This window comes from Pagrus pagrus (assembly GCF_965226575.1).
Source record: "Pagrus pagrus genome assembly, chromosome: 8".
Lineage (NCBI taxonomy): Eukaryota > Metazoa > Chordata > Actinopteri > Spariformes > Sparidae > Pagrus > Pagrus pagrus.
Genome location: NC_140192.1, coordinates 23,769,125 through 23,782,527, shown reverse-complemented (window position 1 = coordinate 23,782,527; position 13,403 = coordinate 23,769,125). Strand labels below are relative to the sequence as shown.

Below are 13,403 nucleotides of genomic sequence, written 5' to 3'. Positions count from 1 at the left end.
CGTTCACTGTACAGACTGTAAAGCCCATTGAGGCAATGTGATTGTGATTTTGGGCTTTATAAATAAAATTTGATTTGATTTGATTTATGCTTGATAGAAGTCTTTGCGAGCATAAGGCCTACTCTGACTTTTAAGTGTGCAAATCAGCTGCTGTAGTTGCTTGTGAAGTTCACACAGAACTATAAAAAACACTATAAAAAACATCCGTTTGCTGTGGGTGTCCATATTTCACTTAGCCTAACCTTCAGTCAGCTGCCTAATTAGGATTTTCCTCTATCGCAAGTAAGGATATTGACATCTTACTTGGACGATACTCATGCATGTAAAAATCACATTATCTGTACCAGATACTGGTTTCAGCCAAGTACTTGCTCAACTCCACTGAATAATATTAAAATTAATGAGACTGTGTCTATGAATTTGTTCACATTAGTTCCAGAGTCAAAGCACAGGCGCCTGTGACATTTCACTTGGCTACCACAGAGGAATGAGTCATGAATGCAAAAAAAACATCTATTCATCTATTTTCCATACAATGACTCACAAATCAATATATTAATGGTATTTTTATAGGCTACCTAAAGTGTATTATATGAAAATAAAGTTTCTAAAAAAGATAGTTTGTTGCTCATTGCAATCACATGAACATGACTTGATATGACACTCAAAAGCAAACTAACCATCACTCACCATATCAGGACATTAACTTATTCCTCTAGATAACAGTAAAAAAACACAAACAGCTATACAGATGACAAGATTATTGGATAGAAAAATAAGAGGTAAGTGAGTACGTCAAGAGACAAATGGAGGTTTTATGTTGGGTTGCAGGAGGTGGCATCTCTACTAGCAGGAAGAGAACTGTCACAGCGTCCTTGTTAATGAGAAAAGCAGTAACAGGTTATTGTTATGCAGGAATGGAGGTGCAGAGCCTGGAAATTACCTGCCATTGCTGTGAGAAACGAGAGTCTGGCTCCACAGTGCCCGGGGCAAAATACAAGCTTCCTCCATAAAGACACGACGGTCATGACATATAATCCATAATAAAAAATATATGATCTTGGTTGATATCCCAAAAGGGAAGTTTACGAAGCAGTTCTTTTACTCACTAGTCTGCCCTTTAAAGGATAAATGTGAATTTTGAGTAAAATCTCCCAGTAGGCCATTTTTAACTCATTTCGAGCAGCAGTCAAGCTTAAACTGCAGGGCCGTTGCTTAAAGACGTGGCACAATGGCACAGCACAGCACAGTAGTCATGTAGTACAACTTTCAAAATAATGTCACCCTCAGCCATCACAGTTTGAAGGAGTGCGAGGAAATTGAAGTCAGACACAAAAGTAATTTTTGAGTCATGGCTGAGTGAACACAAAGGAACAAAAAGACTGAAGTCCTAATGCTCCCTGTGTGCTTTATGTTTCCTGGAGAGCAAATATGGAAATTTAGGTCTACTCTATTGAAGGGGGAAGAATCTTGTCCTAATTCAGACTGTCTAAATGTTTCTTATCTCACGATCAAAGCTCTACAGAAGTAGTGGAAAACAGGAAGTTGGAGGGGAAACTTACTGACAGTGAGGTCCTACCAAATCCAGCAGCATAGTGCTCTCACTTACTGCATATTTACTGGTTACTGATGCTGCCTGGGATCAGGCACTGTTGTAATTTAGTGGGAGGGGTTGACAAGCAGTCATTCATAAAAGCCAGTTTACTGTCCTCAGTTTAGTCCGTCTTCTTCGTAGAGTACTCCATTCCACTACACTTCTCACTCGATTGTAATGTTAACCTTTCATCACTGGCTGTTTTCACCCGGAGCTTGTGGAGCACCTTCATCAGGGAGTGGAAAGGGGTCATGTGTGGGTTGTGAGTGCATCCTCGGTAAACAGCCACTATTGCCTGTTCTCACTGTGAGATGAAGAGAAATGGAACATGATGAGCCGCCAGATGACCGACGTAGTCTTTTGACATTTGCCGCTTTGCCACACTGACCTCGCTACTTATGTTTCCTTTCTTATGTTTTTGAGACTGGCTGAACGGTCGAGATTCAGGAAGATATTGATGTAAAAAGGCCAATCTGTAGCACAAAAAGTGCTTGTGAAAGGTCATGGATTAAGTTTCGGTTGGCTGCAGAAATGTTGAAACTGTTACTCTTATTAAGATGTGTCGTTGTGTGTGGATCTTTTGTTTTTTATAATTGATGTTTAGGGGAGTCAATAGAAGTCAGGCTGTTTGACTAAGTGTTTTTTATGGCTTCATATTGATATATGTCTCAGAGCTGAGCTGATGCTTGTGCAGTATACTCCACTCCCAAACCTCTTATTACCTCTTAGATATTATGCATTGTGCTTGTCTGGAGTCTGTTGGTGTGGAATATCCTATTGACTATTTACTGTCATCTTTCCTGAAGTGTGATGCATCATCTGTTTCATTTATTGATGAAAGATCAGGTCTCCTTGCTGTGATTCATGGTGAATAACCCTATGCATTCACACACAGAAGAACAGGAAGCACACACACACTGCTCATGCATCATAAACATGCAAAAATCTCCCCAGGGAGATGATGAATGGATGCAGGGTAGCCATCAATATTTGCAATGCAATGTTGAACCTCATTTATCCAATCAAAGTATTTACTTAATGGAAAACGGAAATTGGTATTGATCGATATTTGAATGGATTCAGGTAGAATGGGTTTCTGCAAAAAGCTGAAGGCTTGTATCCAGAGCACTTTCCAGTGTATTTCTCCAGGGTTTATTTAATGTACATGCAAAGTGCTCTGAGAGTTGAATCTCTCTGGATCGTTGCCAGATGCTGCTGTCATGGAATTCCTTTTCTTTTTCCAGTATTACATTGCGCTGATGGATGCTATGTATTCAAACAGGCCTTTGTGTGCATTTCATTACTATTAGTATTAAATAATCTTTAATATAAAGATCTTAAATAAGAATTTTTTGTTGGGAAAAAATGGATCAATGAATGCTTTTTGAATGAAATGTTGACATCTTGCATTTTGTTTGTTTTTACATCACATATGACAGTGGAATACTTGCAACGTAGATCAATTGCTCTGTAGTGTAGGCCAAATAAGCACAGACTTACACCCAGACTGTTGATCTGCAAGCTGTCCCTCTACCAAAATGTTTACTGCCCTCTGGGAGCGGAGCGAGACTGAAAATTGGGCCGTGGTAGGAATTGTTTAGTTGTCTGTCAGCTTCAAGGCACCATGAAACACAGAGCAGGTGGAGTGGGACTTTGTCTGCCTTCCCTTTCTCTCTTCACTTCTCCTCTTGTTGTTTCTGTCACTGTGAATGTGTTTCTCGTCTGTGTCTTTGAGAGTGTGTGGCAATCTCCTCTGAGGACTGAGTGTGCAGAGGGGCTAAGGTCTACTGGACTCTGGGGACACAATAGAGATGAAACGATCTCCGAGTCTGTCCCAGAGGATCGGCAAGGGTGATGGTTATAGCACAAAATGGCTGGTTGGTTCAAGACCCAGAGTCTGCGTGAATGTGTTGGTTTGTGTGTAAAGGAGTGTGTGGTTGTGTGTCTTTATATCTGTGTCACTATTTTAACGTCAACTTTACTTCTTCTTTACCTAAAGGTTTTCATTCTCTTGTGGCTGAGAACTGTGACAGCACAAATCTTCCTTTCAACATATTGAGTTGCTGATGTACTGAATTTTTCGAAGGTTTTTATCTGAAAAAGCGTTCAAAAAATGTACCAAGAAAGTTTGTTTTTCATAGACCAACTGATTATGGATGTTTGCAGATTCAGATACTGATACTGAAAAGGTAAAAAATCTGATAATGTTATATCGACCTACAGTATTTTTTCTTTACATAAACCCATAACATAAACAGTCATCACCTTACACTCTTTGTTTGTTTTTGAAAAACATTTTACAGTTCAGAAATCAGCTTGTCAGTGATGTTTGTTACGCAATTGTGAATGTAATGGTGTCACTGTTTGGAATGACCTCAGTCCTTGTTGGCATTTCTGTGCTGCATTTTCCTGTCATATGTATTGATGCTAACTCAAAGAGCTCAGAGCAGAAAATGGCACGTGCACTGGTATTTTCCGAGGGCACAGAATGTGTCGAGGAATCCTTTTTCTTAATCGCTGTTTGTTATGATGTGACCCGACTCGACATCGTGTTGCTCCGTGTGTCACTGCTTGTTAGTCACATTTTAGACAGAAGGGCTTATGGTCAGAGCCCTACGACTGTTGTACGCACACGCACACAGGCGCACACACTCACACACAAGCGTGCGTGCACACACACAAACAAAGAGAGGGAGAGAGTTCAATTACAGTAACTTACATGAACTGTTGACCCATGTTAATCCTGTCCAAACACAGCTTTAACTCTCCGTCTGTCCCTGAACGTTCACATTAGATTTGCAGAGCTGAGTGGACCTGTTTCCTGGCAAATTACATTTTGTTTTTTTGATTTATTTATTTGTTTTTTCTTTTCCTCAAAAGATTTGACTCCATATCCATTCCCATCTGTTTTTTGCCTGTTTGACTGCAGGTGCTGTGAAGCTAAAATTATTTCGGCTTGACTTACCCATGGAGATTTGGTGCTGTCAAGTTTTCCACAGCACTGTATGTATCACCCTACAGCTGTGGTTTAAAATGTTGCTTTGTAGTCTGAATGACCCTTTCAATATTCGAGTACTCACATTAAATATTCATCGAGTAGTCACAAAAAAGCAACAACAGCAACATAAAAATAAGACCTAAATGAACAGCCAGGAAACAGTGTGGTTAGTGAAACAGTCAGTCAGACTGTCAGTAGTAATACCTACCTTGTCGGCACCTTGCAGATCAGCCCTCAATTTCACTGTGCTTTCCTCACACATCTTTTCTTGTTGTTGTTGTTTGACACGATAGTAGCTTGTACTGTACTTCCCCTCAACAGACACTGCCAGTGCACCAATGCTTTCTCCTTCCACAAAGGTCAGCTGGAGCCTATCTCCAGTCGTCATTTTCTTGTTATCAGCCCGACATGGAGCACTGGTTTTGTTCGAGGCAAGGAGGATTTAGTACTACAGTGTTCTGATTGCCTTCTGTATCTCTGTTTCAGGGAAATGCACACTATTAAAAACAAATACAAATCAAATGTTTCCTACAATCTCTGCTACAAATGCTAACTCATTATCTGGACTTTGTTTCCCAAGTGACATATTTACCCATCTCAATTTCCTCGTGCATAGACAATGAAAGTTAAGCATAATTTCCATTTATATTGTGGTAATTTTTTAGGGCAGCAGAAGATAATCGGAGTGGGACTACAAGGACCACAGCGTAATTATGCTCACCATTATTAACCTGTAGCCTCGGTGCAGGGCTGTCTCCAAATAATGAAAGAACAATGCTACACCATCATTTTCTACTATACCACCACCGTGACACTTCCAAAAATAGGGCTTTGGGAATGTGTGTTCTGTTAGCGTGCAATATAGGAACTTTTTGATACATATCTCACAGATATACAGGGTGCCAGTTTGTGTTTCACGGCAGTCAGACGATATCCTGAAGGGAAACAATGATATTAACAATTACAGGAAATGTTGTGACAGCTCTTATCAGGAAGAATGCCTTTGACACGACAGTGTTAATAGGGAGTTTCCTCATGGGTCTTCTTTCCCCGTTTTCCATTTGCAACCCAGTTTTTGGCTGTTCAGGGATGTCTCTTCTGTTCCTCTCTAGTGGGACTGACTCGTATGCCAGCTGTCTGTTAGTAGCCTCTCAGAGGTCCACTAGCATTTCCCTGCTCTTTTGGAGTTATTCTTATCCTCATCTCAGAGTGAGATAGCCGGGGAAACATGACAGGAATGCCCACGCACGGGTTGTCTAATGGGGAGGAGAGAGAAATGAGGGTCGGGAGAATAAGAAGAGCAAGACATGGAGAAAAGGAAGTAAGCTGTAGTGGATCTCTGAGCATAGCCTGGTTCATCATGTGGTTTTGCTAATGGGCCTTCTCCAAGAGAAACCACGATAAGAGCCAGTGGGGGCTCCCTGTCAGAGTAGAGTACAGCACTGACCTCAGGGCAACAGCGTGACATGAAAAGCCACCGACATGACCTCTTCCAAGAGCTCCACAAGGAGGTTGCATGCCTGCTATGATTTACCAGGATACACATGCTACATGTATTATGTAATGCACAAAAAGTCATTTCTCTGTACCTTTCCAATCTGTTCCTGTAAACTTTTTTGCTTTTTGTGGAGATGATTTATTCGGAGCATCATGATGCTGCAGCAACAATTCTTTTCTTCTTTCGCATTTAGGACACGAACAATCAAAAAACAACCCACACAGCCAGTAATTATCTCTAAATGTAGATGATTCTGAATCAGATTGAAATTTGTTATCTGCCGTTGGTATAAAAACAACTAGTTTTAAGCAGTCAGATTCAAGATTTATTAAAATATTTACCATCTTGCAACAACAGCTAATCCAAATATATTCTTGCTGTCCTTTTCTTTTCTGTCTCTTTGTCCTTATTAGAAAGGTAGAAAAACAAAAAAAACAAAACCTCCATAACTGATGTAACTTCTCTCTACAGGGCATCAACATAGTGGGACCCAGTAATGCAGAGCCCACGCCTCGACCTCCGAGTCCAGCCATGTACCAGCTGGATATTGTCCTAAAGAAAGGGAACAACCTGGCCATCCGAGATAGGACAGGTAGGAGCTCTATTTATTCTTTCTATTACCTCAACAGTATTGAGGTTTACGTAGAGAGACAGGGTGAACAGCTTTATAAAGCCTCTATCTGGCTCACCAAATGAAAGCTACCCTGCTCTGGTCTCTGTCTAGCTATCTCAGTTGTTTTGACACTGGCACTGGCAGCGCAGCACCCAGGATGCTACCATCATGCATGAGGCATCATTATTATTGCATCTTCTATCTCTTTGTAATCCTAAGGGGAATATATATGCCTCGTTTAGTCAGTGTAATATCTTTCTTGGTACTTTTTCCCCCTATTTTTTCCTCTATTCATTCATCTCACAGCTCTCTCTCTCTCTCTTTCTCTCTCCCCCGCTCGCTCCTGATGTAGGGTTTTATTAAATCACACATCTGGTCCTCACAGCTCACTCCCTTTTCCACGTGTGAAGCGAGATGGAATTACCAGAAATGATGCAGCACTTCATTTCCTGTGCATCTAGGCATTAAATGAACCCAGCCTTAGTTTTTCCTAGAACATTGTCACATTAGGAGCCAAAACAGTTTATAATCCCGTGGTACTTTTGTGTAATATGAGTCATAGTGTGAAGTCTTTCTCTCTACTGCCCAGTGCGAAAGGCAGTTTGATTGAGGCTTTTAGCTTAAGTCAAGACCACGAAATATTTTTTATTATTGTATGGCCACCTGTACTGACACACAGGTTCCTGCGTTGTGTGATTAATAGTAATTCATTAACATGAAAGGACCGAAATCAGTGACCAGAAAGAAGGCAGAGTGGCACTCCACTCAGCCTCACTTGAGCAGGAGTGGGCATGTTTGCGTAGTGCTATCTTGAGTAATTCAATTCATTGCATGTGCCTGTTTTTCCCATCATGGGAAAAAAATATTTGATCCACTCTTTCACCAGAAAAAAAATGAATTATCTCAAATGAGCCACTCCGAGCCAGCGCTGAAATGTAACTGTGATTTTAATTGCGGGACTGATAGCCTTCTGCCCACGGTGGAACCCAGCCCGCATACTTTCTTTAAGCGGCGGGTGATTATGCAATACATAGTGGAAAGGCGAGCCAACCAAAACAAGCACCGACAGAGATTTTCTTATAAGCTCTCGCAGACAGTGTTTTGGATGGTGACAGATGCAGAGGTCTCATTAGCAGTTGTAGGAGTCACCATGACGACGGATCCTAAATAGGCTCACCCTCATACTTTTTGCCCGACTACCTGTCGGTCTGGATGATGATAAGGAGCAGCCTGTCCTGTCTTGGGCTCATCAAGACAGGTCATTACAGAGAGAGGGGGAGAGACAAAGACACAGTCAAATAACTACTGAAAAATGGCAATAATGTTTTATTAACAATCAGAGAGGTTAAGTATGAATAAATAAAGCAGTTGAAGGCAAATCCTGAGAAACTGTCATTTGCATGCAGAAGACAGACTGGTGGGATTTTCCTTGAACGACTCTGTCTAGGCTTCATGTCAGGTATGTAGACTTGAGAACAGCTGGGTTTTGAAATACAAGTAGTTCGCTTGGAGGTGCAATTTAGTTCTGGTACCAACGGATTCACTAAAATCTCCCACATGAATTATAAATGATGCAAATATTTTTGTCTGTGAAACATATTGAAGCACCACTCCTCAGAGATAGCTTTGTAATATGGATTTTCAGATATTCATAACAAAAAGTAACACCTGAACTCGACACCTCGACTTGCAGACAAGCATACTAAACACCTCATTAGAATAATATATAAACTGGTGAGGTTAAAACTAAGACAGCCAAAGCATTGCTTATTCTTTTAGTTTTTTAAAACCTTGAAATGTCCACCATAAACCATTGGAATTATTTTTATTTTTATTTTTTATTTAAATAGTTATTTATTATATTATTAAGTGCAATCAGTCTGAAAAACTGGAATTCTGTGTTTTACAAGCAAACGTTGAGGGAGGCTTGACTGGAGTGGTAACCGTAACCTATCAAAAGCACAAAGGTGGCAAGTGTTCACATTTATTGCAACGTTTCTTCTGACACCACAGCTGTGATCCGTGCATCCAAGTGATGTAATGCATCCACAGACAAGGCTGACTAGCCAGACACAAAAGGGGAGTGGTGGTGTCTCAGTTAGGAGGGGTATCCAGTTGCACATTAATGCACAATCTCCTCTTTAGGTCTCTTGGGTAAATTTCCTGATAATGAAAGGAGCTTTTGTGCCTGAGTGAGGGAACAAGGACAAGGGATCAAATGAAATTATCAATTGAAATGGAACAGCCCTCAAAGCCAATAAATGAAAAATGAAAAGTTGTTGTCGTTTAGTATAAGGTTCTGTGCACACGCCTCACCTCAACGATACCACTGATGCTCGGTAGATGGGTGCCAATTATGACTTGGGCGGTTTTAATCACCCGCTGCAGAGCCTGCCTGCTCCGGGCTGTGCACGAGTCATACCAGTTTGTGTTGTTTCTTTTGCTCCTCTGTAAAAGTTTACTAGAACTTGGCACTGGAATTTAAGCCTCTGAGCATGATTTCATCTGACTTCTATCAAACATTATTGCATATTTTGCCATTAAATGCACTCCGACTAATTAAACTACACATGAAATATAAGCCTCTCCTTACTGGAAAGCCTCTGCTGTGGTTGTCGGGAGGTGTCTCGTTCCTCATAAAGCATTTGGAGCTCTTGCAGACTCTTGCACTCATGCGTTTCTGCTGAGCATGCAGGTGCTGTCAGTTTCAGTCTTTGAGGGCTCAGTGCCTCAGGACAGAGGGTGGACATGGAATTCTGGCCAGAGACAAAGTGCAGGCATTGACATGACATACTAATAGATCAATGTGTCAATATACTAATATCAATGTGTCACTCTTAGATGGGAACACTGACGACTTTGGCACACTTCTCACTCTTTGGTGTTTCACTTCAGAATCAGAATTCCTTTATTTGTCCCGGAAAGGGGGAAATTTGCATCTACATGAACAATATTCCTTGTCTTTACTTCCTTCCTTCTCAATTAAACGTGTTCTTGTGCTTTGTTTGCTGTATACACACAAAGGATGTGTAAATACTCAGGCTCTACATGCATCTCCCAGTAGATTTCAGCATTGCCATTGACTACATAGGAGCCTGTTTATTCTTTCTTTGTCTCCAAATGGTGCTTAGAGGTTGCCTGTTATCTACCTGAGCCATCACAGTACACAGACTTCAAGGGAGGATTTCTCTCGACCTCAGAAGAGAGTGCGAGGCAGCCTGATAGGAGTAAGGAGTTCCTCACGTATGGTGCTGAACAAACAGGAGACATTTGGGAGCTTTTTCAACACAACCACAATCACTGGCTGGCATTGTCATCAGTGTCTTTTCAGCCCGCACTTATTCAAGCAGTCTCTCGCCTGAAGAAACAGCCAACACTGTGACACGGTTCAATATTATAACAAGATAACAAAATAAGCACTGGATGAATTACGTAGGTGAATTTCACAGTTGTTTTTAACAAGGTACAGAAGAGGTGTCTAGCCTGATGATGTGCTTTTCCATCTCATCTTTGCCTCTTTTCATTTAGACCTGCCTCTGATGTTGTATTGAATTTGCAGGAAGAAGTAAAGAAAAGCAGTGAATAAGGAGGAGCAGTGACAGCCACATGATGATAGCACTGGCCATTTACATAAATACAAAAGCATCCTTTTAGTAAACCATTTTTGTTTCAGCGCAGCAAATTCGACCTGCCAAATAACCTTGCTTTGCTATTCACCTCATCCTGTTTTGTCCCCGGGGCTTCAACCCTGTCTTAGCTGTCATATATGACGAGCTACCAGTGGGACTTTTTGCAGCTTTCTAGGTGACCTCAGATAAAAAACACACTGCCCTCTGTCTCTATCCCTGTCTCCCTGTGGGTGCGGTAAGGTGAAGGTTTTCTCTAGTCTGAGATCTGACTATCTTTCATTGCATTATATCAATGAAAAAAATGTAGTGTGTGTTTGTTGTGTGTGTATGTGTGGGTGCATGCTAGAGGATATATAACCTTGAACATTGTATATCTTTGGTAGTGTTCACTTTTAGAGAAAACAGCATTTGAATTCAGTACAAATCAACATCAAAGTCTTAGAGGTTGGGCCTGCTCACCACATGAATACAGACTTCATAGCCTAAACTGCCAATTGATAACTTTTTTTCTATAATTTATTATCCTGAAGTAAATACTGACTGCAGTGAAATGGCTGTAGAAATCTGACACCACCCATGTATAGATTGGTTCCCTGCAAACCTTGCTTGCACTATGCTAGCCAGTTTGTCCTGGGGCTGAATTTTATCTGGAAAAACAAATGTCAAATTACTGCGCAACGGATGAGTGTCTGCCATTGTGCAACGAAAACAGGAAGTGGAATGGGAAGTTGTCTAATTCAGCTTTAAGTTAAATAATGTGGTTTTAGTGGAGGTTGACTCTTCACCCTGACAGGTTCTACTCTCGCTAGCAGCTAAATCTTTTCACAACACTTGAAATGCCTCTCTAGCAATCAGAGGGGATAATAAAAGGGTTGTTGTCCACTTTGTTGTCCTCTGAAGTGCAACCCTGTTTTTCGTCTTCCACTTCTGTCACAGCATCCACTTTAGATTTGATTTATAAAGGCAATCAGTACTTACTATTACTACTTACTGATGTGACGTGTAATGAATTATATAATGATATGGATGGATCGGCAATTAGTGTTACAACTCTGACTATTTAAGATGCATCGATCAGTGTTAAGCATGACCACTTCGTCAGGATGGTGTGTCCCTGTGTGTGTTTCTGTGTGTGTTATGGATACTGCACGTGCATTTGTGTTTGTGTGCGATACGCTGCAGAGTATCAAGTGAAGTGTTTGCTTGACCTTTCTAGGTTTTCAGAATCATCATATAATTTTGTTCCAGTAAGCGCTTTAAGTGGATAGTGGATAGCCCCTCTGGGGTCCCTGTGCTGATATTTATCCCTCTCAGGCTCCAAAACTGGGGCAAGTAGACTCCTAATGCACATTTGTACTATCAGATCTATTCCTGCTGCTCTACTACTTTGTTGTAATGAAGGATAATCACACAAATGCAGCAGGTGCAAGTTGTTTAGTGTGCTGCATTTAGGGAATAGTTTTGTTTTACTTGAATGCTGAATATGAAATTGTTGCTATTGGAAAAGTGCCCCTAATATAGAGTGGTTATTCGTGTCAACCTGCCGCTATTGATGAATGGAAATCAGCATTTGCCTGAGCTGCGGATCTTTTTTATTCGTTTTTATTCATTTTTTATTATAAATGAATTGTTTTTTTGAGATGTGATAGAGATCAACCATAGATTCCAAACACTAACCAGGAGTGATAATGCAATTTGTGAATTTCAACCTGTGTTGCAATGTTATCAGTGAGATATCTTGTTTTTATATCTGTCAGACTGTGGTCATTTTTCTGTGAAAATGTAATCAGATTTTATAATTTATCAACAAGTGGTAAAGATGAAAACGCTCGGACACAGAGCAGAAGTACTGTACTGTATGTTGTGGTGTACGTTATCACTAGTTCTTTACCACAAGCTGCCTACTGTCTGCTCTACATGGGGTAATCTTTGACTCACCCGCTGGCTCTTATTTCTCATCGGTTCTTCTCATAATATAGGCCAATTGATTTCTCTCTTTGCAGCTTTTCTTGTTCTCTATTTTTACCGTCATGTTACCCACCCTTTCATCCCTGGATTTGTTGTTTGGCCATATATTTCTGCAGAATTAATTCTACAATTCATTTGTATGGCATAAAATGTCATTTGCCTATAATCTAATGCGACCAATACTGAGTTATCTTGATGCTTAAGCCTGATTCCCAGTCCTTACACATCCCTACTAGAAACTATTGTAATTTCATCCCTCTGAGACTAAGTAATGATTAGCTAGACTGCTGTAGTCCCTGTTATTTGCGTGTGCTGGCACACTGTGTGTTCATTATGCAGTGTACTGTATGTGTGCTGTGTGTCTGTGGTCTGCTAGTATATGTGCATACTTAAAGCGTGGATGGTTAGTTACAGTGATTAGTTCTCACTTCTCAAAGTGTGACTAAGACTAAAGAGACTGCACTGAGCCCTATTATCTCGTCTTAAAATGTGAAAACAGTGAGAGGAGTAGAGCTTTGACAACACTGTCGGCAGGTTGTCTTTTGTTTTATTCAAAGTCCCCTTCAATGCTTTCTCACCTGCCATGTTATTCTCCCGCATGCTGTGCAAATGTCTTCCCTATTTTTGTTTGTGTTCATTAAGCTCAGCTGTATTTAGCAAGAGATGCTACTGTTATGGTATCTCACACTGAATTTAAATTGCAGTAAGATCATTAGTGAAGGTTCATTTTGGGTAAATGTTAGCAGGCGACTGGAAAGTGTAATCCTCTCAGCGTAAAGCAGCAAGAGACAGAGGCATGCATGTGTGTGATTGTGCGTAATTGTAATGAGGCAGACTCTCAACCCACCCGTCAGCATCCCGTGATGGAGTTCCTTGTCTTTGCACCCTCTCCCAATACATCCTCTTGAGCAGATTGCATTCTGGGTAATGGGAAACCCCAGAGCTGCAACCATCCATCAGTCCTGATGCTACACATAGGCCAGGAACTCACACACATACACACACTCACATTTACAGCCTCACACAGTGCCTATAATCTGAGCACGAGGCTGCTCCTGGAGTGCAGCTCAATCACGACTGAGGCTTTTATGGCAGCTTTACTT

General features: G+C 40.9%; 1 protein-coding gene across 6 annotated transcripts in view; it reads left to right on the top strand.

Moving 5' to 3' along the window:
• mctp1a (multiple C2 domains, transmembrane 1a) overlaps window positions 1-13,403 on the top strand; it is a 150,403-nt gene that overhangs the window by 52,516 nt on the left and 84,484 nt on the right. For all 6 annotated transcript variants that reach the window (XM_084360087.1, XM_084360088.1, XM_084360090.1 and 3 more), the window contains exon 2: window positions 6,562-6,682. In XM_084360087.1, the coding sequence (XP_084216213.1) occupies window positions 6,562-6,682 (121 nt within the window). The remainder of the gene's footprint in view (window positions 1-6,561; window positions 6,683-13,403) is intronic.